Genomic DNA, 25006 nt, shown 5'->3' on the forward strand with positions numbered 1-25006 from the left:
AAAAGCAGACTCCCCGCTGAGCAGGGAGCCCTAGGTGTGCTCATACCAGGACTCCGAGATCACGACCTAAACCAAAGTTAGATGCTCAACAAACTGAACCACCCAGGCACCCCTAATATATCTTAATGTAGGGGGGGAGTATATCTTTAGTTTGCTTATCAGCATATCATAAATCTTATATTGACCCCAAATTAGACCTCTAATAGATACATTGCTAGAGCTTTAAATATGGATACAGTAACTGGTTTTGTTAAATAAACATAAGAATTATCTTTGTTTTTTTCTACCAATGCCATCTTTCTCATATGTCCTACTAAAAGTAATTTTTTTTGCTGATTTATTATATTCATCCATGATTTATAAACTTCTATAATTTCAAAATGTAAGTTCACTGTTCTCAGTGTTATTTTGACTGGCCTTTCTCTAGCAGATCATTTCTGGTAAAGATACCATACCAGTGTAAATTAAATTTTATTTACCCTTAATTAGTAACTGAGTAATTCTTCCATCTTTCGTGGTAAGGTAATAATGGGTCTGGGTATAGAGATGCTGATCAAGCAATTCTGATATTTCTCACTGTTTGTTGCTCTAAGTGGCTGTTCTTGATATACCAGCTGGAGTCCAGTTATCTCTTTTCTGTTTACTTTCTTTTTTTTTTTAATATTTTATTTATTTATTCATTTGTCAGAGAGAGAGAGAAAGCAGGTAGAGGTGGAGGGAGAAGTAGGCTCCCTCGAGCAAGGAGTCTGATGCGGGACTCGATCCCAGGACCCTGGGGTCATGACCTGAGCCTAAGGCAGCTGCTTAACCGACTGAGCCACCCAGGCGCCCCTTCTGTTTACTTTCAAGCCAACTACTTATAGGTTTTTAGCCAATTTCATTACAATAAAACATTTTGAAAAGTTAACAACAATAACAAAAATATTGAAAAAAAATGTCAAAGGGGCACCTGGGTGGCTCAGTCAGTTAAGCCTCTGCATTTGGTTCAGGTCATGATCTCTGGGTCTTGGGATTGAGCCCCACATCGGGCTTCTGCTTCTCTCACTCTCTCTCTACCTCTGTCTCTTCCCACTGCTCATTCTCTCTCTCTCTCATAAATAAAATCTAGAAAGAAAGAAGTAGAAAACAAAAGAAAAGAGGAAAGGAAAGAAAAGAAAAATAGAAAGATAGAAAAAAGAAAGAAAAGGAATGTCAGAGGACTGGAATGTTCTGTAAGCAAAGTTGGCTTCATGAAGTTTGGAGTGGTCAGAAAGACTTCACTTAACCCCTCAAATATGACCTCCTTTATCTTTGTGGAATCAGACTCACTCCTAGATTAGACAATATAGGTATGTATGTCCAGATGGATATTTTAGTCATTTCCTCTAGTCTTCTAATTCATCAGTGAGTTACAATGAGTGAAAAATCCCTATTAATATCTTTGACATAAATCCTAAAACTGTACAGGACTGTAAAGTTCTTTAATCCAGCTCACTGCTCTTAGGATATTAAAATTCCAAATTTGCAGATGGAAACAGTAATCAGAGACATTAACTGACATGCCCAATGTGATCGGCTAATTAATATCGGAACAGGGACTGCAATTGTTTAATAACCTGTCTGTCTCTACCATGTAACAATGTCTTTTTTTTTTTTTTTACAATGTCTTCATTAATATTGTAATAACTATTTATTAAGTAAAAACAATTGGCTATGACCTGCCTTATCTGAAATCTAAGAAAATCAGCAAAAATTTAAAACATATCAACAATTGTATTCTCAAAGACTTTAACTCTCTATCTTCCCTCTTCCCACATTTTGCAGTCTTGTAACTGAATTCAAAGCATCAGGGTAATGAAGAGAATACATACGTTGGAATGTAAGAGATTTGTACTAAAACTCTTGAGTCAGAAACTTCTCTGTCCTCCTTCCCCTGCCACACACAGTAAACACAGAAAGGAGGGAAAAAAGCCAAGTAACCCTGGAAAAGCCAGTAACCTTCACCAGGAAAAAAGAATAGAACAGCTGAGTACAATGTTATCCTATTATTGCATAAGTAGTTTTTACATGGTTTTCATCCCTGTGTGCTCACTGTTTCGTGTGCTTTTTCTTTTGTTTGGTCTTTTTTATATAACCTTTCTATGTATTTTCCTAGTTCATGTGATTATCCTTTTATGGCAATGTAGTATTTCATTAGAGTTTAATCATGCCCCAGTAATTAGATATTTTTCTAGTCTAATTTAAAAAATTTAAAGCATCTTGGCAGAAACATTTTGTTTTTAGCTTTTTGGGAGGAGGACAGTATTACTGAAGTGATGTTCTCATGATCAAAAGCCATAATTCATTAAACGTTCTTTTTGGGGCACCTGGGTGGCTCAGTTGGTTAAGTGTCTGCCTTCAGCTCAGGTCATGATCTCGGGGTCCCTGGATTGGCCAGGGTTGGGCTCCCTGCTCAGCGGGGAGTCTGCTTCTCCCTCTCCCTCTCCCTCTCCCTCCCTCCCCCTGCTTATGCTCTCCCTCTCTCTCCCAAGTGAATGAACAAAAAATCTTAAAGAAAAAAAAAAGTTCTTATATATTTTCAGCTGGTTCTAAAAAATTAGACTATAACTAGTGCAATCTAAGGACATAGTTAATTCTCCAGCACCTTGTCAGCATTTGGTTTTTATCATTTTTATCTATTTGTATTAATAAATATTGAAGTATTGACTCTCCTTTTTTTTTTTTTTTTTTTTAAAGATTTTATTTATTTATTTGAGAGAGAGAGAGAGCACAAGCAGAGGAAGGGGTAGAGGGAGAGGGGGAATCAGATTCCCTGTTGAGCCGGGAGCCTGGACCTGGTGACCCAGGCCTATCCAGAGACCCTGGTATCGTGACCTGAGCTGAAGGCAGACACTTAACCAGCTGAGCCACCCAGACACCCCATCCTTTCTTTTCTTTTTTTCTTAACTGTAAGAGTAACGTATAATTTTTGTAGAATGCTGAGAAATATAGAAAAGATAGAGAAATCCTACAACCTGGATATAAAGAGCTCCTTCTTTATGTATTATTTTACTTAAAAGAGCTCCATTTTTTTCTGTTTTCTTCTGCCTGAAGAAGGAAATGTTTGTCTCTCAGTACTTTGAGAAATTAAGTGTAGTTTTATCTTACACCCTATGCACAGTTCAACAAAGTCCCATTTTCCCTAAAAGTCACCCTCTACCCTTGACTTTGGAGGGATGAGAGTCTGAAAGAAGTCAAAGTTGAAAGTCTGAAGGAAGTGGCTGAGAGAAGTATAAGGAAAATTAAAGTGTTAAGAATCAATTTTTAGGGAGCCTGAGTGATTCAGTTGGTTGAGCAACTGCCTTCGGCTCAGGTCATGATCCTGGAGTCCTGGGATGGGGTCCCACATAAGGCTCCCTGCTTGGTGGGGAGTCTGCTTCTCCCTCTGACCTTCTCCCCCTCATGCTCTTTCTCTCTCTCATTCTCACTCAGATAAATAAATAAATTCTTAAAAAAAAAAAAAAGAATCAACTTTTAGACAGAATTTTTCCTAAAAATTAGGGGGATAGGAAATCCTGCTTTTTACTTGATATTTAGGACATCACTTACTTTATTCCCTTAAGAAAATTTTTCCAGAGGACTGCCTGAATGGCTCAGTTGGTTAATAGTCTGCCTTTGGCTCAGGTCATAATCTTGGGGTCCTGGGATCCGAGTTCCACACTGGGCTCCCTGCTGTCCCTCTCCCTGTGGCCCTCCACCCCCACCTCTACCCCTGCCCGTTCCTGCTGTCTGTCTCTCTTTCTCAAATGAAATCTTAGAGAGAAGACAGTTTTCCAGAGGAAAGAAATTCTACAGACTACTGGCTAAAAACCCTAAGCTCTTTTTCTTTTATTGGTATGTGTTGATGCATTTGGTTTATGGATTCTGAGAGTAATTTCAAGGGGCCGTCCCACTAATGAGAGTTACTACAGTCAGCTGACAGGAAGGAGGACTTGTGGGGTGGGGTGAGGCCAAGCCTTAGGAAATTCCAGAAAGTCTTGAAGTATCTTGTCTTTTCTCTCTTCTCTTAAAAGGCTCCCTCAGGCATCTGAATAAACAGGGCTGAAACGTGATAAAAATGTGTTACAGAAGAGTATTTCAGTAACAGAATTGCTGCTTTTTTTTTTTCTTTTTGTGTTCTTCTACTTCCTTGAGAAATATTAGAGGAAACTCCTCCTTCTTCCTGTACCTCAGATTACCACTTGTAAAATGAGAATCACAAAATTCATTGTAAATGCATTGGAGTTCTTGTTATTCTTAATATTTGAGTGATTTGGAGGTGAACCAGTTTTGAAAGAAATGTTTAGTGCTTCATCTGGGATCTCATTAAAAGCTTTCCTGTCTCAGAGCTATGTTCTTCCTCAGAACCAGTGTCAGTATAACTTTGATTTCCAGAGACATTTCTATTTTCCTTTAAAACCAAATGGCTTTTGGGGCGCCTGGGTGGCTCAGTGGGTTAGGCCGCTGCCTTCGGCTCAGGTCATGATCTCGGGGTCCCGGGATCGAGTCCCGCATCGGGCTCTCTGCTCAGCGGGGAGCCTGCTTCCTCCTCTCTCTCTCTGCCTGCCTCTCTGCCTACTTGTAATCTCTCTCTGTTAAATAAATAAATAAAATATTTAAAAAAAAAAAAAAAAAACCAAATGGCTTTTCACATTCACTTTTTCAGTACTTGGAAAAAAAGAATTAGGAATACTAATACCCTCATGTACCAGAAGGCTTTAAAAAAGGAAAAAGCTCTTAACTTTATTTAACCTGAAGATCTAAACTGAAAGCTAGCAAAGATGGAAAATTTTTATGTATCTAAAACCAAAGTAAGCCTTTGCCCTGGCAAGGCATATGTTCTGGTTCTAAATGGGCTTGTTCCTGGTAACGCCAGTGCAGGGACTCTGTATGCAGCAGAGGGCTTTGAATATGAGTACAGACAGAAATCTGAGCTATCTGCAGGTTGTGACACATAACACGTAGTCTTAGAATTGTACTTGAACTTTACCTTTGACAGAATGTAAATATTTGAAATACTGCTTCATTATTAAGGATGCAGAACCCAGTCTCCTTTGGTTTAAAAAAAAAAAAAAAAAGACGTATTTCCAGGTGTTCTTCCTTTTTTTGAGCCCAGAAAATTTTAATTTTGGTAGTAATCATCTCACAGTGAAGCAGCATGGAATAAGTCTTTGGAATTTCCTTTACTTTAATTGTCTGCAAATGAAAAATACTTTGAAAATTAAAAAAGGTGGATGGGGAGGGTGTCCTGACAAATCTATCTTTTCATTTTGGCTGATGATCTTCATTTCTAGATGGGGGGCTGCTCCCAGAGCAAGAGTGTGTTGTGTTGTATGAGTCAAGTTCATGTGGTTGATGTTGGTGCAGCTAACATGAGTGTGATGGGGCAAGGTTAGAGCTGCTACAGCATCTTTTATTTCTTATCATGAAAAATGTAATTAGCAAAGCTAACTGGAGACAAATTATATGAAATGTATATCGATTTTGCAAGGAAGTATTGTCATTGGTCAGGGGAGGACTTGAAAAAAGTTCACAGTCTTACACTTGACTGTTGAGTTGATTAGTCCATTGAACGTAAACATTTAATAACTATTTACTAATGTTGTGTTCAGAAGGGTACTGCTTTACTCTTCTGTCCTACCGGATTTCAGATATCCTTCCCACTTCAAGTTATCTGGAAATAAATTGAGATTTGAATGATAGGATCTGGTTGAAGGCTGTCATTGCAAGCTGAATAAATGTGACATATTCTCTGTGTACTATTGTCTGGGAACATTCTGTGACACTAAATGGCCTTCTTTTAAGTTACTTTTCCAGTCTTAAAAATTATAATTTGTAACTTTAACTAGAGATCTAATCTAGATATGAGAGAGATAAACTCACAAAATAATTTATTAAAAAAAAAGTCTGTACCATCTACATTTCTTATTTAAAAAACAAAAACATGGTCCCTGCCCTCCTAGGCTTCCAGTCCAGTGGAGGGACACACAATAAGCATTGTAGTGGAAGTGTGACCGGGAACCTTGGAAACAGAGGAAGGACTACTTAGATTTATGTGGGAGAGGGAAGGTGGTCTTCGCTGTTGCTCAGCCTCCACTGAGTCTTGAAAGAACAAAGAGAAGGATAAAAGGGGAATGGGGGAAGGGAACTCATTTACAAGCTCAGAGACCTCCCAGCAGTTTGCTTCTCCTGGAGGGTAAAGGGTGAGAAAGGGAATACTCAGGGGAGGTAGGGACTAGATGTAGAACTGGTCTTCTGTGACATACAAAGCACTTTAGATTTAGTTCAAGGAATGATTACAGGAATTTTTAAAGCATTTTGAACAAGAGAGTAATATACCGTTATATTGGGGAATAATTACATGATGTGGGATAATGGCAGCATCATAGAGACTTGCTTAGAAGGTATAGAGGAACCAATTAGCAATGTAATACAGTAGTCCAGGGAAAAGATGAAGATGTGAACCAAAGCAGCAACAGCAGAGATAAAGTGGGAGGAGAAGGGAAACAAACAGCAAATACTGCCATCCGGACTTGACAATTTGGGTCGGCAGCTGCGTGTTGTCTGGGACATGAGGATTCCCCTCCATGGCTGGTTCAAGTGCGTAGTTTTCTGGTGAAGCTGGTTAGGCAGTGATTATTTCCACAGAGAATTACGTATATAGAGTTATTTTATTTCTCCCTGGACACCTGTGAATATGTAGTACTTTGTATTTATAATGCTAAAAACACATTCTGTGGAATATAAAAACTAATACAAAATATAATCTCTTGTGGATTTTATTAATAAAGGAGATTTGAAGGCCTTTTTTTTTTTTTTGAACATTCGTCAAGATATTCCACCTTCTATTTAAAGCTTATGAATGGGTTTTGTTTTCTAAGCAGGTTCTTTGGTCCCAGAGCCGTGGTGCAGGTGGAAGGAAGATCTCTGAAAACAGCTTTTCTCTGGATGATTTGGAACTGGGCCCCGGTAAGTAGCGTTCCATGTGCGTGGGGTTCTCTAGGAAGTACTCATTAGTAACAATACCTTTTGGCCTTAAAGCCAATGCTTTTAGAGGAAGAATGGCACAAATTAAAAGTAACTGTGTTTGTAACAGCTGAGGGGCCCCTTGTGGGATAACGAGGGAAGTACTGCTGACCATTTTGGCTCTGCGGTCATCTGGGACTTGAGGCTGCCATGATGGGCTGCAGTGTCCTCTGTCAAGATCGGTAATCCTATATTACCACTGGTAACATAAAACCTCAAGAGCATAGTTATTATATTTGGAAGGCAGCCTTTACAGGCATTACACAAAAGAAGAAAAAGAAATTAACAGGAATATCATCAGCCTCCTGGTAAAGAAATGCAAATTAAAATGGCATTAAGATCTAGTTTTTTCCAGTGTTAAATATGCCAAGATGTTTAAATATATAATGCTCATTTATGGAAAGGGTTCTCCTTTTAATGTTGGGAAAGTGAGCAACTATTACCTAGTAAGTAAGTTATATTCCCAATTTTCCTCTTTGTACCCTTCATAGAAGAAATGGATTACATCCAATTCCAATAGCCCCAAATTTAAAATCTTGAAACCATTCAAATCACATATTATCTTCTGATAGAGCACATTCTTCGTGTGCTTCCAGGTCAGTTGTCATCTTCCACATTCAACACAGAGAAAAGCGAGAGCAGGCGAAATCTGGACTTACCACGGCTATCCGAAACCTCCATCAAGGATCGAATGGCCAAGTACCAGGCGGCTGTGTCCAAGCAGACCGGTTCCACCAGCTCCACAGTATGTGCTCCCCATCATCCATTCATTTCATTTCATCCAGCCAGTGGTCAATGAGCACAGAAACTAGACATGTCTCCCAGACCCCGACCAGAGAGCCCTGCTCAATCCCTGGTCCCGAGCCACTCTCCTTCCGTGTAAACCCTACCCTAGCTTCATTCAGAATCCTTATCATGTTCTAATCCTGACTTTGCTTTCCTAGGCCTCATTCCCCCACCCACTCCTTCATTGGTCCTGTTACCATCTAGTAATTTCATGGAGAGTTTTCCTGCCTGTTCTGCTTAATTTTGTTGTTGTTGCTAAAAAAGTAGTCGTCTGTTAGTTTTAACGAAACACTTGTTTTTGAGGAAAGGAGGAGAGAATATTAGCAAGAAATATAGGATATATGTGACTTTAATGTGGGATGGGGAGGTTTCTTACAGGTTTTATTGATTTAGGGGTCACATGACATAAAATAACCACTTTTACATATAATTCAGTGATTTTTGGTATATTCGCAAAGTCATGCAGCTATCATCACTAATTCCAGAACATTTCCATCACCCCAAAAAGAAACCCTATACCTGTGCAGTTGCTCCCAGTTCCCCCACCCCTCAGTCCTTCACAACCACTAATCTGCTCTCTGTCTTTATGGATTTACCTATTCTGGACATTTTATATAAATGAATCATACAATATATGGCCTACTTAATCCTCGCTTCTTATGATGTAATGATTTTCTAAGGAAATAGAACAGTGATTAGGTAAAGGGGAGGGAGAAGCAACAGGAAGATGACATGCTCTGTAAGCATAAAAATGTGGTATTCTAAACTGAATGGAGGGTCTTTACGTTTTCAGTTTTCCTAGCCTTACCTGGCAGGCTGACACTACAGAACTCCTTAAGGAAAGATACCTGTTAAATGCCATTTATTCATACCTACACATTCATAAAAGCCCTCTACATATGCATAGATATGTATCTCAAACATTTGTTCTTTCTGAGATTCAGAATACAAGCCACAAATCTCTTGGTGTCCTATGTTTTTGTTTTTTTCTTTTTAAACAAATTTGGATGATAGTATTAAATTTTATTTGTTCCCAGGCAGACTGAAATGAGTATCTATTAGAAATCATAACTTGTGCTCCAGAAATTGTCTTCTTTTCCTCACATTATTAAATATTCCTTCTCCAATAGTACTTATTGGTAGATTGAATCTCTGGGCAATGAATAATTTCATACTGATTTCACTGTGGTTTTTTTAAAGAAGAGATGATGTGTGTATAACTTGGTTGTAAAATGGAACACTTTTATTCACCGACAGCATGAAAGTGAGCAAAGTTAGACTTCTCTTAGAAGGAGGTCAGGAGATCGAACAAACAGGTGATCTCTGGAGCTTATTTCCCTCATCTCAAGATTTTGCTCCTTCTCTGTGCCCTCCTGCTATAAACATTCCAACCAGGTGACTCCCTAAGTGGAAAAACCTGCTCAGTGAGGTTTTTTTTTTTTTTTTTTTTTAAACTCCTAATAAGGTTTCAGCACTGCAGTTCTCCTGCTCTGTAAATTCTAAGAGTTGAAAAGTCTTTAGGAATTCTTGTAAAAAGTACATTTTATCTCATCCCAAAAGAATTTCTCAGGCCCCTTACAGAGGATGGCTGTAACAAGGCGCACATTCCCCGGCATGATTCTGGAAGCAGGGCTTCAAGATGGAGTCAGGAATGAATCCTTCAGCTGTCCTGTTGGGTTCTGAATCATTGGCTCCCAGCTCCCCCTCATGAATGCTCCTCCGGAGGGAGCCTTGTCCCTTAGTCAGGGATCCCACCTCAACCAGGTCCGGATTGAGGCCACTCACACTGGCCCTGTGGCCATATGTGGCTTGTTTTCTTGCCTGCCTAAAGAATCACGGAGAACAGAAAGGTACCAGACTTTCAGAAAGGTAGCAAACTAAACATAGGAAATGTCCATATTCATCTACCACTCTATTGATTTTAGATCTAGTAGGTAAAGTTAATTTTAATATTTTCCCCAAGTGTTCTTTGCAAGGAAAAGAAATGTGATTATGCTTACTCCTTATGACTATATTAATGCCTGCTTTTTTATGTTGAGGTTCTGTTCTGAGAAGTAGAATAAGGTATGTCTTTAATACAGCGTATGAATTTTATGCCAAAAGAAGCATGTTTTTGAAAGTCTCGCCAAAAAAAGGTTGTTTTATGGTGTCATTAAATATAATTTCAGTTTTTATATGTGTGCATGATCCCTGTCTCTCTTTCCAGGCCGAGCATTTATATATATGGTCAGTATATTTTCTTAATTATTGGCACTTGGCATCTCCTTTCCCCTGCTCCAGAATGGTCTTTTCTGATAAAACTCACAAGCTTTGCATTCCCACAAGCTCTGCTGCTAGAGGAGTGAATCACAAGAACATTGTGTGCTGGGGCTGGTTTCTGTGTGTGTCTTTGTTGATATGTCTGTATTCTAATGAGCACCCAGTTTTAGACTAGTGTACAAATATTTAACTCTGAGGTGTGTGTCCACAAAGCCGCTTTTGTCATTTCACTAGTCAACGGGTTTTGCTTGTGAGAATTAGGGGGTTGATTTGACCCGAGGCTTCTTAAAAGAACTTTTCTTTTACCATTCCAAATTTATTTAATGGATGTGCTATGAAGAGCATGGAATAGGGACCTTTTTTTATTTTCGTTCACAGATTCTTTTTATTTTGTAGAATGACTTGAGAGCCAATGGCGGTGAAATCAGAACTCATAAGTTGGAGCAAAAGGAGAATGTGCCCCCGGATCCTGAGGTCTGCATCTCCCATCAGGTTGGAGAGAAGGTGGGTTAAAAAGTCTGATGTCCAGTTGCCAAGGAAGCATGTGTTCTAAATTAGATGCTTAAAATTAGAAACCACTCTAACTCTAGGCTGCAGAGTGTCTGGGAATTTGGTAACAGCTGCCAGGACAGATTGTCATTTTTGCAGGTCACATAATTTCAGCTGGGGAGCTCCACAACTCATAGTGGACCAAATAATGAACCTAACTGGAAAATTCTTTCACTCAGATGCTCAGAGGGTATAGCGCTTAAGTGATTTTTAGAAGTCTGTTTTGATTAGAGGTTATATCTTCAAGAAATTCATGTATTCTTCATTTAACACATTTATGCAAGACAAGTTCATTCTTTCATCAGACTGTTTTGAAAGCAAAGCACTATGCTAAGCATAGGAAATGCTAAGTTTAAAAACTAAATAAGAACGAACCATTCTGTGGGGTCTTTATCTGCAAGGGAACTAACAGAATAGAAGGGAGATGAGTAACAGGTTGGCTATCCTAAAGCAGTGTCTGACTAAGGACATTTAACCAGACTTCCTCAAGAAGGTGATGTCTGAGCCAAGTCCTGAAGAATGTGTGGGAAGAAACCAAGTGAATAGGGAAAGGTTGAGTAAAAAGAAAGAAGGGCATTCCAGGCAGACACAAACAGAGGTTTGGAAACCAGAGGCTAGGACCCAGGGCACATAGAGGTAATGGAGAGAGCCAAGTGGAGGAGAGGGCCAGGCCAGGTCTTGAGAAGCTTTATATGCCATGCTTGAGACTTTGGATAGAGTCCTGCCGAGGTGAAAAACCTTAGGAAGATTTTAAGCAAATGATATTTATGTTTTACACACCTATCATTAGATGAATGGCTTGGTTGGTGTACGTAACAACATTTATGACGGGTGAATTTATCATTTTCTTGGCCAGTCCATTACCCAGATTTGGTTTTGTTTTGTTTTTGTCTTTTGATCAATATGATATCCAAATGTTAAGTTAGATGAGAAGAAAGAGCTTTCAAATATGTCACAATGATTAATCTTAGGAGAAGAGTCGTTGCTTCTGTTACACATATTGATACCCTTGAGGCCGTTCTTCCAAAAGGTGAGGAGATCATTAGAATGGATTAAGAGCAATAGCTGTCAAATTTACTGGACTATAGGAGACTTTAAAAAGCATGATATAGGGGCACCTGGGTGGCTCAGTCAATTAAGTGTCTGTCTTCAACTCAGGTCATGATCCTGGGATCCTAGGGTCGAGCCCCACATTCTTTCTCTCCCCTTGTTCCTCTCCCCTGCTCATGCTCTCTCTGTCAAATAAATAAATAAAATCTTAAAAAAAAAAAAAAAAGCATGCTGTATTGACAGAACACCAATAAGAACTTATGAAATCCACTACACATTTGTTTTTTTTTTTGTTTTTTTTTTGTTTTTTTTTTAAAGATTTTATTTATTTATTTGACAGAGATCACAAGTAGGCAGAGAGGCAGGCAGAGAGAGAGGAGGAAGCAGGCTCCCTGCTGAGCAGAGAGCCCGATGCGGGACTCGATCCCAGGACCCTGAGATCATGACCTGAGCCGAAGGCAGCGGCTTAACCCACTGAGCCACCCAGGCGCCCTCCACTACACATTTGGACCAAAGTATGCGCAGAGGAAAATGGCCTCAGATTAATGGCTACAACATTTGAATCTTATGATACAACAGGGAAAAAAAATTAGAAAAATTTAAATCTCTTTATTTTACAAAAACATATTACAAGTGTATGTTGAAATAATAAGACAAAATACTTGGCAGCTATTTTGTAATCATAAAATCATCCAATAAATTATATATATTCTGGGGCACGTGGGTGGCTCAGATGGTTAAGCATCTGCCCTCAGCTCAGGTCATGATCCCAGAATCCTGGGATTGAGTCCCATTTTGGGCTCCTTGCTCAGTGAGGAGCCTGCTTCTCCCTCTGCCTCTGCCGTTCTGTCTCTCATGAATAAATAGATAAAATCTTTTTTTAAAATTACATATATCCTTGGAACAGTGGGATCACTCATTAGTCCCAAGAGTCACATGCCATGTATCAAGTGAGTTCTCTTTATTAGACTGCCTGGTTTTCATATCTTTAAGTGGGAGATCGTGTCTTAAGAATAAACTGAGTTGGGGTGCCTTGCTGGCTCAGTGAGTGGAATGTGCAACTCTTGGTCGCTGGGTTGTGAGTTCAAGCCCCAAGTTGGGTGTACAGATTACTTAAATATAAATTTTTTTTTTTTTAAAGAATAACTGAGTTAAAATGTTACATATTATAAAAAAGAAACTTAAGAAAAAAATACTGCCCGCACTGAAATCTCCCCATCTATCCCAGGAGCATAGTTTGAGAAATGATCATCTAGAAAATAATGCTTGGATTGTTCCTAATCTAATTTTGTGTTTGCTTCTTGAATGTCTTCACACTGATTTGAAACTAGAACTCTGAGTTGAACTGGAGGATTGGAACACTGTAATTATAGCCCTAAAAGGGCATCAGTGGAACTAAACCATGAATTGAGGCGTGGGTGGGGAAGAAAGGAGATAAAGACAGAACACAGTCTTCAAGTACATACTGCAGGTTCCTAAAGCTGGGACTGCCTTCAGATTCATAAAATTTTTCAGAGCCTCTTATCCTTTTCAGCTATTTGCCTCGCTTTTGTTAACTGACACCCAAGAACTATTTGAACTCAACTTGTTACAAAGGGACATTACTGCTAGGGTGAACTTTCTGAAATAGAATATTTTGTCAGGGTATTGTTCTTCCCTTTCTCCTCTTGTAAACGAAATTGAGCTTCCCTTTAATAAAATGTTGAAGCAAATCTCACGTGCCCTCTCCTGGTAGTTCCTGCAGTGAGGTCAGCTGGTTGGGCATGTGCAATGATGTCATGATTGGCAGTAAGTTTACCCTGCAGGTTCAATGTGACCAAAATTAGAGGTGAGAGAGGAACATCCTGGGATGGATGCACCTACTAATTAACAAGAATTGAAGAGCTTATAATTTCTTTCATATCATTAAATGAAAGAATGCATGTAAAGTGATGATTCCAATACTTGGCACATACTAAACACTCAGTAAATGTTGACTATTATTATATTGGTATGCCCTACCAATAGAGAATTACTGTAGTGAAAACAGAGTGGGGGCACCTGGGTGGCCTGATCTCAGTTCAGGATCTTGATCTCAGGGTCCTGAGTTCAAGGATCTTGAATGTCTTCAATTCCAATACTTGGCACATACTAAACACTCAGTAAATGTTGACTATTATTATATTGGTATGCCCTACCAATAGAGAATTACTGTAGTGAAAACAGAGCGGGGGCACCTGGGTGGCCTGATCTCAGTTCAGGATCTTGATCTCAGGGTCCTGAGTTCAAGCCCTGCATTGGGCTCTATGTTGGGTGTGGAGCCTGCTTAAAAAGAAAAAAAAAGAGAGAGAGAGAATAATGAGAAAAAACAACCATGCAAAAATTCAGGTGCAGTCAGCCAATGACTTAAACTCCATTGTAAATTTCTTCACTACGTTAAACATCCTGACAGAAACACTCAGCATTGCCATAAAATCCCTGACATCTGAATGAAAGATGTTTACACGAAGACTACACATTGGGTCACCTACTGAGCCTTCATGATATTGAGTGTGATGGAAGATACCCAAAAGTTCTAGATCTGCCGTTTTGTTAAGCACTGCCATTTTGAGACTGGGATTAAAAAGAAACACTAACCTTGAAGATGAGACCAGTGGTTGGGGTTTTGGTCAATTTGCCTTTTGGCTATCAAAAGGTCTTCAGTACTTGTAAGCTTGTTTCAGCAGAATGTAACTGATTGGGAAATAAGGAATTACGAAGCTAAAGGAGTAAGAGTAGTTCCTACTTTAAAGACTTCATCTCGCCTTGGAGTGAGTTATAGTTCTATGGTAAGGAGCTCTGTTCTCTGTGATAGAGGGTTTTGTTTTGCCTTTTTTTTTTTTTTTTTTTTTTTTGACAGTAGAAAGATATGGTTTAGAAGTTCTTTTATAAAGGGAGATGATGCACACTTTTGGCAGCTGAGTGCAGTCTGTTTCTCCCGTTACTCTGTAATTGAGAGGCATGTTAATATCCTCATAAAAGACATTTTGCTGCCTCTTGTTTAAATGCTCAGCTGTTCTGGGGCCCGTTATTTCCCCTAGGCAGCCAGTGACTGACTAGAGTCAGCAGGTTTTTATGGCATAACAGCAGTTTGCTCTTTTATTTTTAATGTGATTCTTAATCCCTCCCTTTTGTAGGTTTCTGCAACTGAGAATAGCCTGGCAGTCCGTTCCACCCCTGCTGAAGATGACTCCTGTAAGCATTTGTTCTTAGATCTGGAGGATGAGGTTCTTGTTCTGTATTCTGTATTTGGTCTAGGAATGTCCCCATTGCTGGCAGTGCTGAGAATGCAACATATTAAACCCAGCAATTTAGCTGATCAAATCTTTCACTTGGTATTAAGGACTTATGCTTGCATACCCTTCACACATTCCATGGCTTAGGGAGAAGTTAAGCTCAATATGATTAACTTGGGGCAAACCGAATAGTTTTGGTCCTTCTCTCATTGAAAGTATCCTGCCTTTTGTATCAAACCTTTTCAGGGTTCAAGCTGTAAAAACCAATTTTGAAGTTTCATTTTAACAGGAGTTTGGCCAAGACGGATTTTATTTATTTACAGGGATAAAGAATTGGCATTCTTTTTTAAAAAATATTTTTTCTTGGGGCACCTGGGTAGCTCAGGTGTTAAGCATCTGCCTTCAGCTCAGGTCATGATCCCAGGGTCCTGGAATCAAACCCCAAATCAGGCTCACTGCTCAGTGGGAAGCCTGCTTCTCCCTCTCATTTTCCCCCTGCTTGGGTTCTCTCTCTCGCTCTGTCTCTCCCTCTGTGTCAAATAAATAAATAAATAAAATCTTAAAAAAATTTTTTTTCTTTTAAAAATATCTTTCTCTGCTTATCTACATGTGTACCACAGTCCACCTTCTAGCCTGATTCTAGAGATTTTCCTGTTGGTGCTGAATTTTATCACCTTTTTATCCATTTCAAGCCTCACTTCTCCCAAAACCAGAAACCTTTCTGTTTTTTTTTTTTTTTTTTCCTTTCATTCTTTACTATATCCACTTTTGATTCTGATTTTCAGTGTTTTTCTTTTTAAGATATATGTGGATTTCTGGGATGCCTGGGTGGCTCAGTCAGTTAATTGTCTGCCTTCGGGTCAGGTGGTGATCAGGGTCCTGGGATGGAGCCCACATCTGGCTCCCTGCTCAGCAGGGAGTCTGCTTTTCCCTCTGCCCACTGCTCCCCCTGCTTGTGCTCTCTCTCTGTCTCTGTACCTGACAAATAAATGAGTAAAAAAAGTCTTAAAAAATTAAAATATATATATATATATGTGGATTTCTAGCTTCTCCCCAGGTTTACTTCACTAGACATTGAAAACTCAGCAACTAAAATAGAAATATGAATTCAACAAATATCTATTAAATTGTACCTTAAAATTTCAGAGAGAAATTTGCTGCTTGAATCCAAGAACATTCCTTTTGCAGTCATTTTGCTTGGACTAGAAATTTTTCTGAGTTTTGGCTAGGTTTGCAAAATATTTGAAAAATAAGCCTTAACTTTTTAGTACTTTGTTGACCTAACTCTAGATTTTAAGGAATTCTTTTATTGTTCCTTAGTAGCACTTTTCTGTGTCTGCTCAGTTTTCCACACAATGACTATATTGGCAGAAAATTAACTTATGTAGGTGACACATCAATGATTATGAAAAAAAGCTTCATGAAGCCTTTTTCCATAATCTCTATCCATAGATATTTGTTATAGGACTGACCAAAAAGATTGTGTCAAATTGCACACACACACCCACACATGCACATGTGTGTGTGTGCAGTAGGAAATTTATACCCTCACAATCCATCATTTTTCCAACTTCAGTTGAAGCTTCCCAAAAGGAGTTATTGGGGATGCTAACTACCAAAAAGGTCATTAACATCTACAAACAGCCTTTTTAAAAAAAAAAATTTAATTCAGTTAATTAACATATGGCATATTATTAGTTTCAGAGGTAGAGTTTAGTGATTCATCAGTCTTACATAATACCCAGTGCTCATTACATCATGTGCTAAAAACAGGCTTTAAAAATGACAAATCAGGGTGGGAGGGGAGGGACAGGGTAGGAGGGAGAGCACGGGCAGAAAGTTCTATAGATCGGGTGATTTGGATTTCTGCAGTGTGTGGCAAAGGGTGAGAAAGCCTCGCAGCTGATAACTTAAGAGCATAGCTTTTAGTATTAGAAGAGCTGTGTTCTCCTGGTATTGAAAAGTTCTCTTTGGTGTCCAACTTCTGTTTTGGGGAGGAATTATTTCTGAGACTTCCCTTGAGGTATTATAAAATGTCTTCCTTTTGTAACTCAAGCAGGTAACTCCCAGTTCAAGAGTGAAGTCCAGCAGCCTGTCCATCCCAAGCCACTAAATCCAGATGCCAGAGCCTCCAGCCTCTCTGAAAATTCCCCTCCCAAAGCGGTGAAGGTATGGTGGCTATTTCTCTCGGAGCCTTTAGACATGATTTACTAGTAAAGCTCGTTGCACCTTATGTCATTATGTTCATTATAACCCGTTTTTGCTTTCCTGGGGATGAAAACATCGAATAAGGGCATACTTAAACCAGTCACTTACCCTGGAAATCTTGCTCTTCTGCTCAGATGTTTGAGCCAGGAGGGGAGAGGTTCACTACTAGCCTTCAGTTTGAAATCTGGAAAATTCATGAAAGTTTTAGGGAAACCCAAAGTTAAAGAAAATGGTGTGGGATCTATTTATTTTTAAAAAAATGTTTTTTTTTTTTTTGAGGGAAAAAATGCCCAAGTCCATAAATCTGTGAATGGGCAAAAGACCACAAAATGGGAAATTCAAGAAATCTGTTAAACTAAATCAGCCCATTGGATGGGGATGTGCATGTCAGCTTAGAGAGAGTGGCCCCTTGGTCTGAAGAACTTGACTGTAACATGATTGGTGGTTAGCTTCTTTTAAAAAAGAATGTTGCAGTGGGGGTTGGCCAGCCCATTTGCTATAAAATGGGGCGTTCAATAACATTCATACTAGGATATATAATACTAGATGTTAAGGAATGTATAAAAGTTTTATGCCCTAAGAAAACTTTACTAGGCCACTCAATCTCTGGCCACCTTTTATTCACCAGTTTTTAAAAACAGTCTTTTCCCATATATTTATATGAATAAATATATACTCTCATAAAAGAAAATTTTAACAAAAAACAACTCAATACCTACTTTAGACTTCATTACCTGACTTGTTATAATGAAATGCTTTGCTGATGTAGTGCGAATTTAGCCACGTGGATTAATAACCAAACATAGGCATACTTCTTTAGTGTCTTTCTCCTCTGGTGCTCTCTTAAGTAGGTTGGTTTTGTTTAGAAAGTTTTGACATTTCAAAGAAAGGCTACAGTAGGTAGAATTGGTGTGTTGATGGTTTGTAACGGCCCCAGGCCCCAACCTCCTGGACCCATCAGCTGTGCTTGTACCTCTCAATTGTGGGCATGACTGGTGCCTTGAGGAAAGTTCAAGTATACAAAAAGGAGGAAGAGAAGAGGACAGTTTGGAACAAAAGGAGAAAAGGGACAATCTGAGACTGAACAGGCGAGTTAAAAAAGGGAAAGGGGCAGAGTGGAGAATGTAAATGAGAGCTTTATGGGAAGCTGAGATTCATGAGCAGATTCATGAGATTGAAGAACAGAGGGTGAAGAAAGTAGCAAGAGAAAGCAGGTAAAGGGAGGAAGGACGGAGTTACAGTGATTGAGCTGCCCATTGTATTCAGCGTGACCCCCACTTTTGGCAGCCTTAAAGTCCAGCTCATGCTGTCATCAGCACTGTCTTTGTCCAGTAACTGGAGCCCAACAAAGTAGCAAATGCCGAGGGGTTAATTTCTTCTCCGACAGCGACCCTGCCCAGATGTGAGTCCTTGAGTTGTGGTTGTGGATCAAGAACAAGCCAGTAAATCTGACTTGGCCATGGACTGGGGGCTTAGGGAAATTCCATGGCTTGTCTAAAAATTAAAATCTGTTCTTGAGGATCTGTGAATTCTCAACCTAGGTTTGTTTCCCTCCCTCAACTGCTAGGTCAGACCTCTTGGTACTAGGTTGGAGTTTTGAGGTCTCTCCTTGATTCAGACTCCAGGGTCTCAGCTGCTGAGTGCTGAATGAGAGAGCACCTCACTTAGGTCCTCGCTAGCATATGAGGCATGAGGAGAGGTGGAGATGAAGCTCCCCCTGCACCTGTCCGAGACCCAGCCCTGTTCTTTGGCCCCAGACACTCAGCAGGAGAATGCAGACAGGCCTACGTTCACCAGACAGACACTTCAGGTTTTGAACGTTATGTAAAGACTGGAGTAAATGGGCCTGGCTCCTGTGTTTGCCTGTGGTCCAGAGCTCAAATGATTACAGATGGGACTCCATCATATCTCCGCTTTTATCTAAGGGTAGTTTATTTTCTCCTCCTCACATTTATCCTTTACATTCTGAAGGCAAGTGTGTATATATATATACACTTCAGTGTTTATAGGAAGACCTTCTGGCGTCACTGGTCTCACGGCTATAGACCATGCGACAGAAGTTGTTTCTCCACTTGGGGAAATTACATACAGCCCAGAATAAACTTGTTCACTCAGAATAGATTTCTAGGCCCCACACATACTGGAAAAACTGTTCCTTAGTGCCTATCTGTCTTTTGTTGAAAAATGGGACATCTGAGGTAGAGATTCAATTCGTTTCAAACTTTAGCTTGGTAAAGTAAAAAAAAATAAAATAAAATGATACTAGTCTTTCCAAGTAAGAGTTTTATTTGTGTCTTTTGAACACTGGTTAGATGGCTCAGTTAAAGAGATGTAGTGCTAATGAAATTGAAGTTGCAGGTTCATTCTCAAAACAAAACAAAACAAACAACAACAACAAAAAAAAACAGTCTGGGAGCAGAGCTCAGTGGACCCTATGAGGTAGATCAGGAACTTTCTACTCAAGAGACCCAGAGGTCTCATAGGCTTTAAGTCCTTCTACTGAGAGAAGTTATCCCCTAAATGTTTCCAGAGTTGGAGAATAGGGAGGAAGAAGCTTAAGGAGATGTGGCCAGCTCTGGGAATACCCACTTGCCCTCACTAGGAGAGCCAAGACTTCCTTGACTGATCCTGCTGAAGGATGTGGAGAGAAAACATGGCAGACTGCATGAGAAGACACACTCTGGCACCCTGTCTGTGCCCTGCTGGCTGTCCCTTCCTCTATGGACAGGGTAGGAGATTTTATGCTATTTTGCAAAACCATTAAAATTATGCTGGAAGGACATCTAGAATCGTTTCTTACTACCTCCATTATTCTTGCTTTATCAGAACACAAACCTTTCCTCCACATGTAGAGTAGTCTGTTTAAGGTGGGAGTATCTCCAAAATGCTGTCAAAAAGAGTTTCACGGAAAGCCATGGGGAAGGGTTAAGGCTGCACAGAGCTGGCCCATCCATTTACTATATATGAAGAATTTCAGTTTAATTACCTAGATATTTTGCACAGATGGGAAAGGAGGGAATGAAAGGCATTTTGTAGTGTTCTGAGGAATGGAAGCCTGACATCAATAGAGAATTTTCTTCTGATTTCACCATGTCCAAAGGCTAGTTAGCTTCACTGACTCTTTCCAGGTCTCCCCCTGTATATATGTATGTTGATTTATATATATAACATATACATATAAATATAAACGTATCTATAATCTCCAAACTAGAGCTTTCATTAGACTGAAATAGGTGTATAACATAAGGGGGTGAAAGAACATAGGGGAAGCCGTACACATTTATTAGAAAAATAGCTTTGCATAGATGCTGATCAACAGAGGGCCTATAAGATCCCTCATATGGGAAAGACATGACAGTGTTTATGTACATCAGTTATGTAAATATTACTTCCATCCAGAGATACTATCTACATATTTGAATTTGAAACAAAGTGAGGACTATAGTTTGGTTCAAACTGCTAGAGGGAGATTATTTTCATTTGGGTTAGCATCTGCTCTCCTCCCCAGAGAGTTTCCTTTAGTTATGGAAAATCAGCATGCCAGGACAATTTAGAAAATGCTCTATTGGTTTGTGAATCAAGAGTTCTGAGTTTTAATTTTAATTCTGTTACTGACCGTGGGAGCTTTGATAAGGAACAGTGCTGTCATTTCTACACGTGAAAAAGAGTGAGGGAGGAGAGATGAAAAACATCTGACCTACGGAAAAAATATATTTTAAAGATAAAAAGTAATGTCTAAAATTCTAATACTGGCAGTGTTTTCAATGTGGCCGTGCCAAGTCCGAGCATACCATGAAGGCATGGGCAGGATATTTGCCAGGCCTACCATAATGGTAGAGATTTTTGGGCACTGACTCTGCTTCCTGTCGTCTGAATAGACATGGGGGCAATTACAGAAAAGTGGCTGAGAGCCCGGGACAGAGGAAGTAAATGGAAGGCACAGACGCCGCCACTCTGATTTGGCATATTACCAGATTGGGATCCTCTTGACTTTATGAAACTGGAAAGCCCTTGGGCAGCTGCGATATAAACATTAAATAATATTGGAAAAGGTCTATGTAAAAATCAGATAGGAATAATGGGCCTCTGCTAGGTCTGGTTAGTTAGAAGCTTGTGGTTAGTCAGGTGTTTGGGCTAGCAGTCAATTAATTTGATGTTAAGGAGGGATGGCTTTTCACACCGGTGGGTGAAGGCCCATTGTGGGTCAGGTGTGGGAGGCAGTAAGACACTAAAGAATGGTTAATGAGACACTCCTTGTGTGGGTGAAGGCTCAGAACAGCTCTCTCTCCTGAGCTGGGCCAGGTTCCAGCCTCAGATAGACAGGAGTGAGACTGCTTTTGCCCCCAATTAGCAGAATTACTTGAAAAGTCAAGAAAATGTGGTCTTATTCTTGGATCTGAGTCTGTACCTGAGTTTCAGCTCAGCGGCAGTGAAGCGCCCCAGGGCCCCCCCAATGCTGTGTATTCACTGAAGGTTCCTGTTTGTCTCTTGCAGCTTCTGCTTCCTGCTCCTCGGGTACCTAATCTCTGCTCCTGCCTTCCACTTTCCTCCTAACGTGAGCTCAGCTTTCAGCTTTCTCTCAGGTTCTCCTTTCTGTTCCCGGGGCCGCACCCTCCTTCAGTGTGTCCTCTGTGTGTGTGTGATGGAAGGCGGGCTCCAGATCTCTCCATTCCCCGTGAGCACAGTGACACCCCTCTCCTCTTGGACCCTGGGAGATTCCTGTCTCCTGCTCGGTCTTTACTGCCCAGAAGGAATGCTGTCTTCCTAAATCAAGGACTCAAAATGTGGAACTGCCCTGGAGCTGAAAAAGAGTTTCAATCTGAGAAATAGATACATTTGGCCTCTGACTTTTGCATCATGTGACTTGTGATCTGCACCAGGTCTCTCCCATGCTGTCAACTGTACTGTTACACCCAAATTTTATTTTGCATTTTAATGTATTTCCTGCTTGCTAGACAAGGACCTAGTTCTTTTTAGAGAAAACCTAATTAAAACTATGCAGTGACATCTCCACTAAGTCCTATCTTGTTAGAAGTGTCCATGTAAGAATTCTGAGCTCCAGATAAGGCCCTGATTGCTTCCAACAGCGTTCAGTCATAATAATATTTGATCATATTTAAATACCTCCCTTGTGCTTGATAAACTCGGTTGAACTTGTCTTTGACATTTAAGTTTTTCTTTTTAGGGCTCTAACCTTAGGAATGGAAGGGGGCTGTTGAGGAGCCATTTCCATTCAGTTATTTTTATTTTCCTTTGTTCTTCAATCCCTTGGTGCTATTTGGGAGTTTACCACTAAACTCTATTAAACTCCCTTTTATAGAGATTTCCCTTTATGGTTTTTTTTTTTTTTTTTTTTTTTTTTTTGCCCATTTTCTACTTTTGTTTCCTGTCCGGATCCATTTGGGAAATGATTCCTATTTTTTGCTTTACCTCCTGGTGAATCATGTAGCAACTGAACCAGCAGTCTGAATTTTTTACGGAACTATTTTCAGGTTTTTTTTAAATGAAAATTCTATCTTGCCCATAACCTGGTTTATTTTTGGCTTGTCTTAACCATTCAAGTCCTGGACCTTGGGACTAATTTGCATTATTTACCACCATGCAGGTCTTGGCTGCAGAGCACCACCAGCCCCTTTCCCCCACCTCCCACCCAGGTGCCTGTAAGAGCTTCCTGAGACCTTAACAGCAAGCTGCTCCTGCATTTGGTGGAAAGGTGTTTCTGCTGGAGCAAGTCAAGAGTTATTTACATATACCGAGGGTCTTCTTACCCTCAGCCTCTAGTAGCCCAGTAACCATTTCTTAAGTAAAAACTTGCCTTTTGGGAATTCTTAACTTTCTTTTTTTTTTTTTTTTTTTTTTTTTTAGATTTTATTTATTTATTTATTTGACAGAGAGAGATTACAAGTAGGCAGAGAGAGAGGGGAGGAAGCAGGCTCCCTGCTGAGCAGAAAGCCCGATGTGGGACTCGATCCCAGGACCCTGAGATCATGACCTGAGCCGAAGGCAGCGGCTTAACCCACTGAGCCACCCAGGCGCCCGGGAATTCTTAACTTTCATCAGTGCTATAATACGACCTATTTTATTTTCTTTAGGATTGGGATTACCAGCTGAAAGAGCTGCGCTCACCCTGCTCTTATTCCACCCTTCACGGACTTGTGAATTCCCAGTCTGTTACAACCTTTCACTCCCCATTACAATAGTTTTCTCCATTGTTTTTTGGGGGGTTTTGTTTGCTTGTTTTTTAAGTAGGCTCCATGCCCAACATGAGGCTCTAACTCACAGCCCGGAGATCAAGAGTTCTCATGCTCTCCCACCTGTGCCAGCCAGATGCCCCTCTCCATTGGTTTCTGAGAAAATTATAGAACCTATAGCTTTTTTTTTTTTAAAGAACCTATAGCTTTGTTGAGCTATGCTTTCTTCCGGAGTCCTAATGAAATAGTTTGTCTCTTTAAAATTAATTACATTTACATGTCAGTTTTGACTTACTTAAAAATATTGTGCCTAATGGATAAAATATTATGCTAAGTCAAGATTATAAGTGGAGAACACTAAAAGATGCTTTATCAAATTGTCTTTTCCCAATTCCCAAAGTCCTGTGCTTTTCCTCTCCTTTAAATTTATCCCCTTCCGAATTTGTTCTTGTAAAAGTCTGTCCTGCTTTTACCAGGCACTTGAATCAAACAAACTTCTGTGTGTGATGACATTTTCTCCTAATTTCTTGTCCGTGGAACCATTTTGTGTGTACTTCTGTGTGTATGTGGTGGCCTGTCCAAGCCTTCCTCTGCAGTCCTGCCTCAGTGGCTGCTACATGTGGGGTAGCCAGCCAGTCAGGGAAAGGGATGCAGGAGAGCTTCCTGGCCTTAAAGAGTCAGCTGATAGAATCGTAACAGGCTTAGTGTTCCTATGAGAATGGACAGGTAAGGGAGCCCTTAGCTAACAAAGTAAAACCAGGGCGCATCTCAGCAGAGGAAGAACTAACTCATCCCTGCCTGTGCTAACGTTACCCTTTTCCTTCTAGAAGTTTCAGACACCTGCAAGAGAGACTTGTGTGGAATGTCAGAAGACAGTCTATCCGATGGAGCGTCTCTTGGCCAACCAGCAGGTGTTTCATGTCAGCTGCTTCCGTTGTTCCTACTGCAACAACAAACTTAGGTAAGCCAACTAGTGTGTGCTATCTCTCTGTGTCGCTGGACCACAGGAAGGAGTCATTGGCTTTTAGAGCTCTGGTACTAGAAGCTCTTGTACAAGAGTACGCTGTTAAAGGTCCTTGAAGAAAGTAAAAAGTACCATTTAGTAACAAGTATTTCATATCAAGTGAGAGTGATGTTTGGAACTTCTTGGTACATTGATATTTAAATTTACATGTTTGATTTATGTGGAGCTTAAATACTATGGGTGGCAGATAAAACCCCCTGTGACTTAATTTAGTAGAATATCCTCCTTTGGTCTTACAGAATCATAAAGTTAGGAAATCTTAAGAGTATACTTGTAGGGGTGCCTGGGTGGCTCAGTTGGTTGAGCGTCTGCCTTTGGCTCAGGTCATGATCCTGGAATCCCAGGATTGTGCTCCATATCAGGCTCCCAGCTCAACAGAGAGCCTGCTTCTTCTTCTTCTTGCCTGCTCAAGAGTGAGCCTGTCACTCACCCCACTCTTGCTCTCTCTCTTTCTCAAATAAATAAAATCTTTTTAAATTTTTAAATAAAATTTTTAAAATAAAATCTTTTTTTAAAAAAAGTATGCTTGTCTAAGTCCTTACATGTCCCAAACTGTATAAATGGTAATAACAATAATAATAGACCTTAAAGAGCATGTATTTTTCTATATATTGCTTCCTTTGATTTCTGAGAAAATAATTATAATTTCTTCCATGTAACTC

General features: G+C 39.9%; 1 protein-coding gene across 5 annotated transcripts in view; it reads left to right on the forward strand.

Annotated features, from left to right (window-relative positions):
- Positions 1 to 25006, forward strand: part of LIMA1 (LIM domain and actin binding 1) — a 92565-nt gene that overhangs the window by 63590 nt on the left and 3969 nt on the right. For 2 of the 5 annotated variants that reach the window (XM_045073025.1, XM_045073026.1), the window contains 6 exons: positions 6879 to 6966; positions 7620 to 7768; positions 10465 to 10572; positions 14823 to 14880; positions 16978 to 17090; positions 24148 to 24281. In XM_045073025.1, the coding sequence (XP_044928960.1) occupies positions 6879 to 6966; positions 7620 to 7768; positions 10465 to 10572; positions 14823 to 14880; positions 16978 to 17090; positions 24148 to 24281 (650 nt within the window). The remainder of the gene's footprint in view (positions 1 to 6878; positions 6967 to 7619; positions 7769 to 10464; positions 10573 to 14822; positions 14881 to 16977; positions 17091 to 24147; positions 24282 to 25006) is intronic. The other 3 variants (XM_013049167.2, XM_013049168.2, XM_013049169.2) reach the window with 3 other exon arrangements.

The sequence above is a fragment of the Mustela putorius genome, unplaced genomic scaffold (assembly GCF_011764305.1).
Source record: "Mustela putorius furo isolate JIRA1106 unplaced genomic scaffold, ASM1176430v1.1 tig00537227_pilon_pilon_pilon, whole genome shotgun sequence".
Taxonomy (NCBI): Eukaryota; Metazoa; Chordata; class Mammalia; order Carnivora; family Mustelidae; genus Mustela; species Mustela putorius.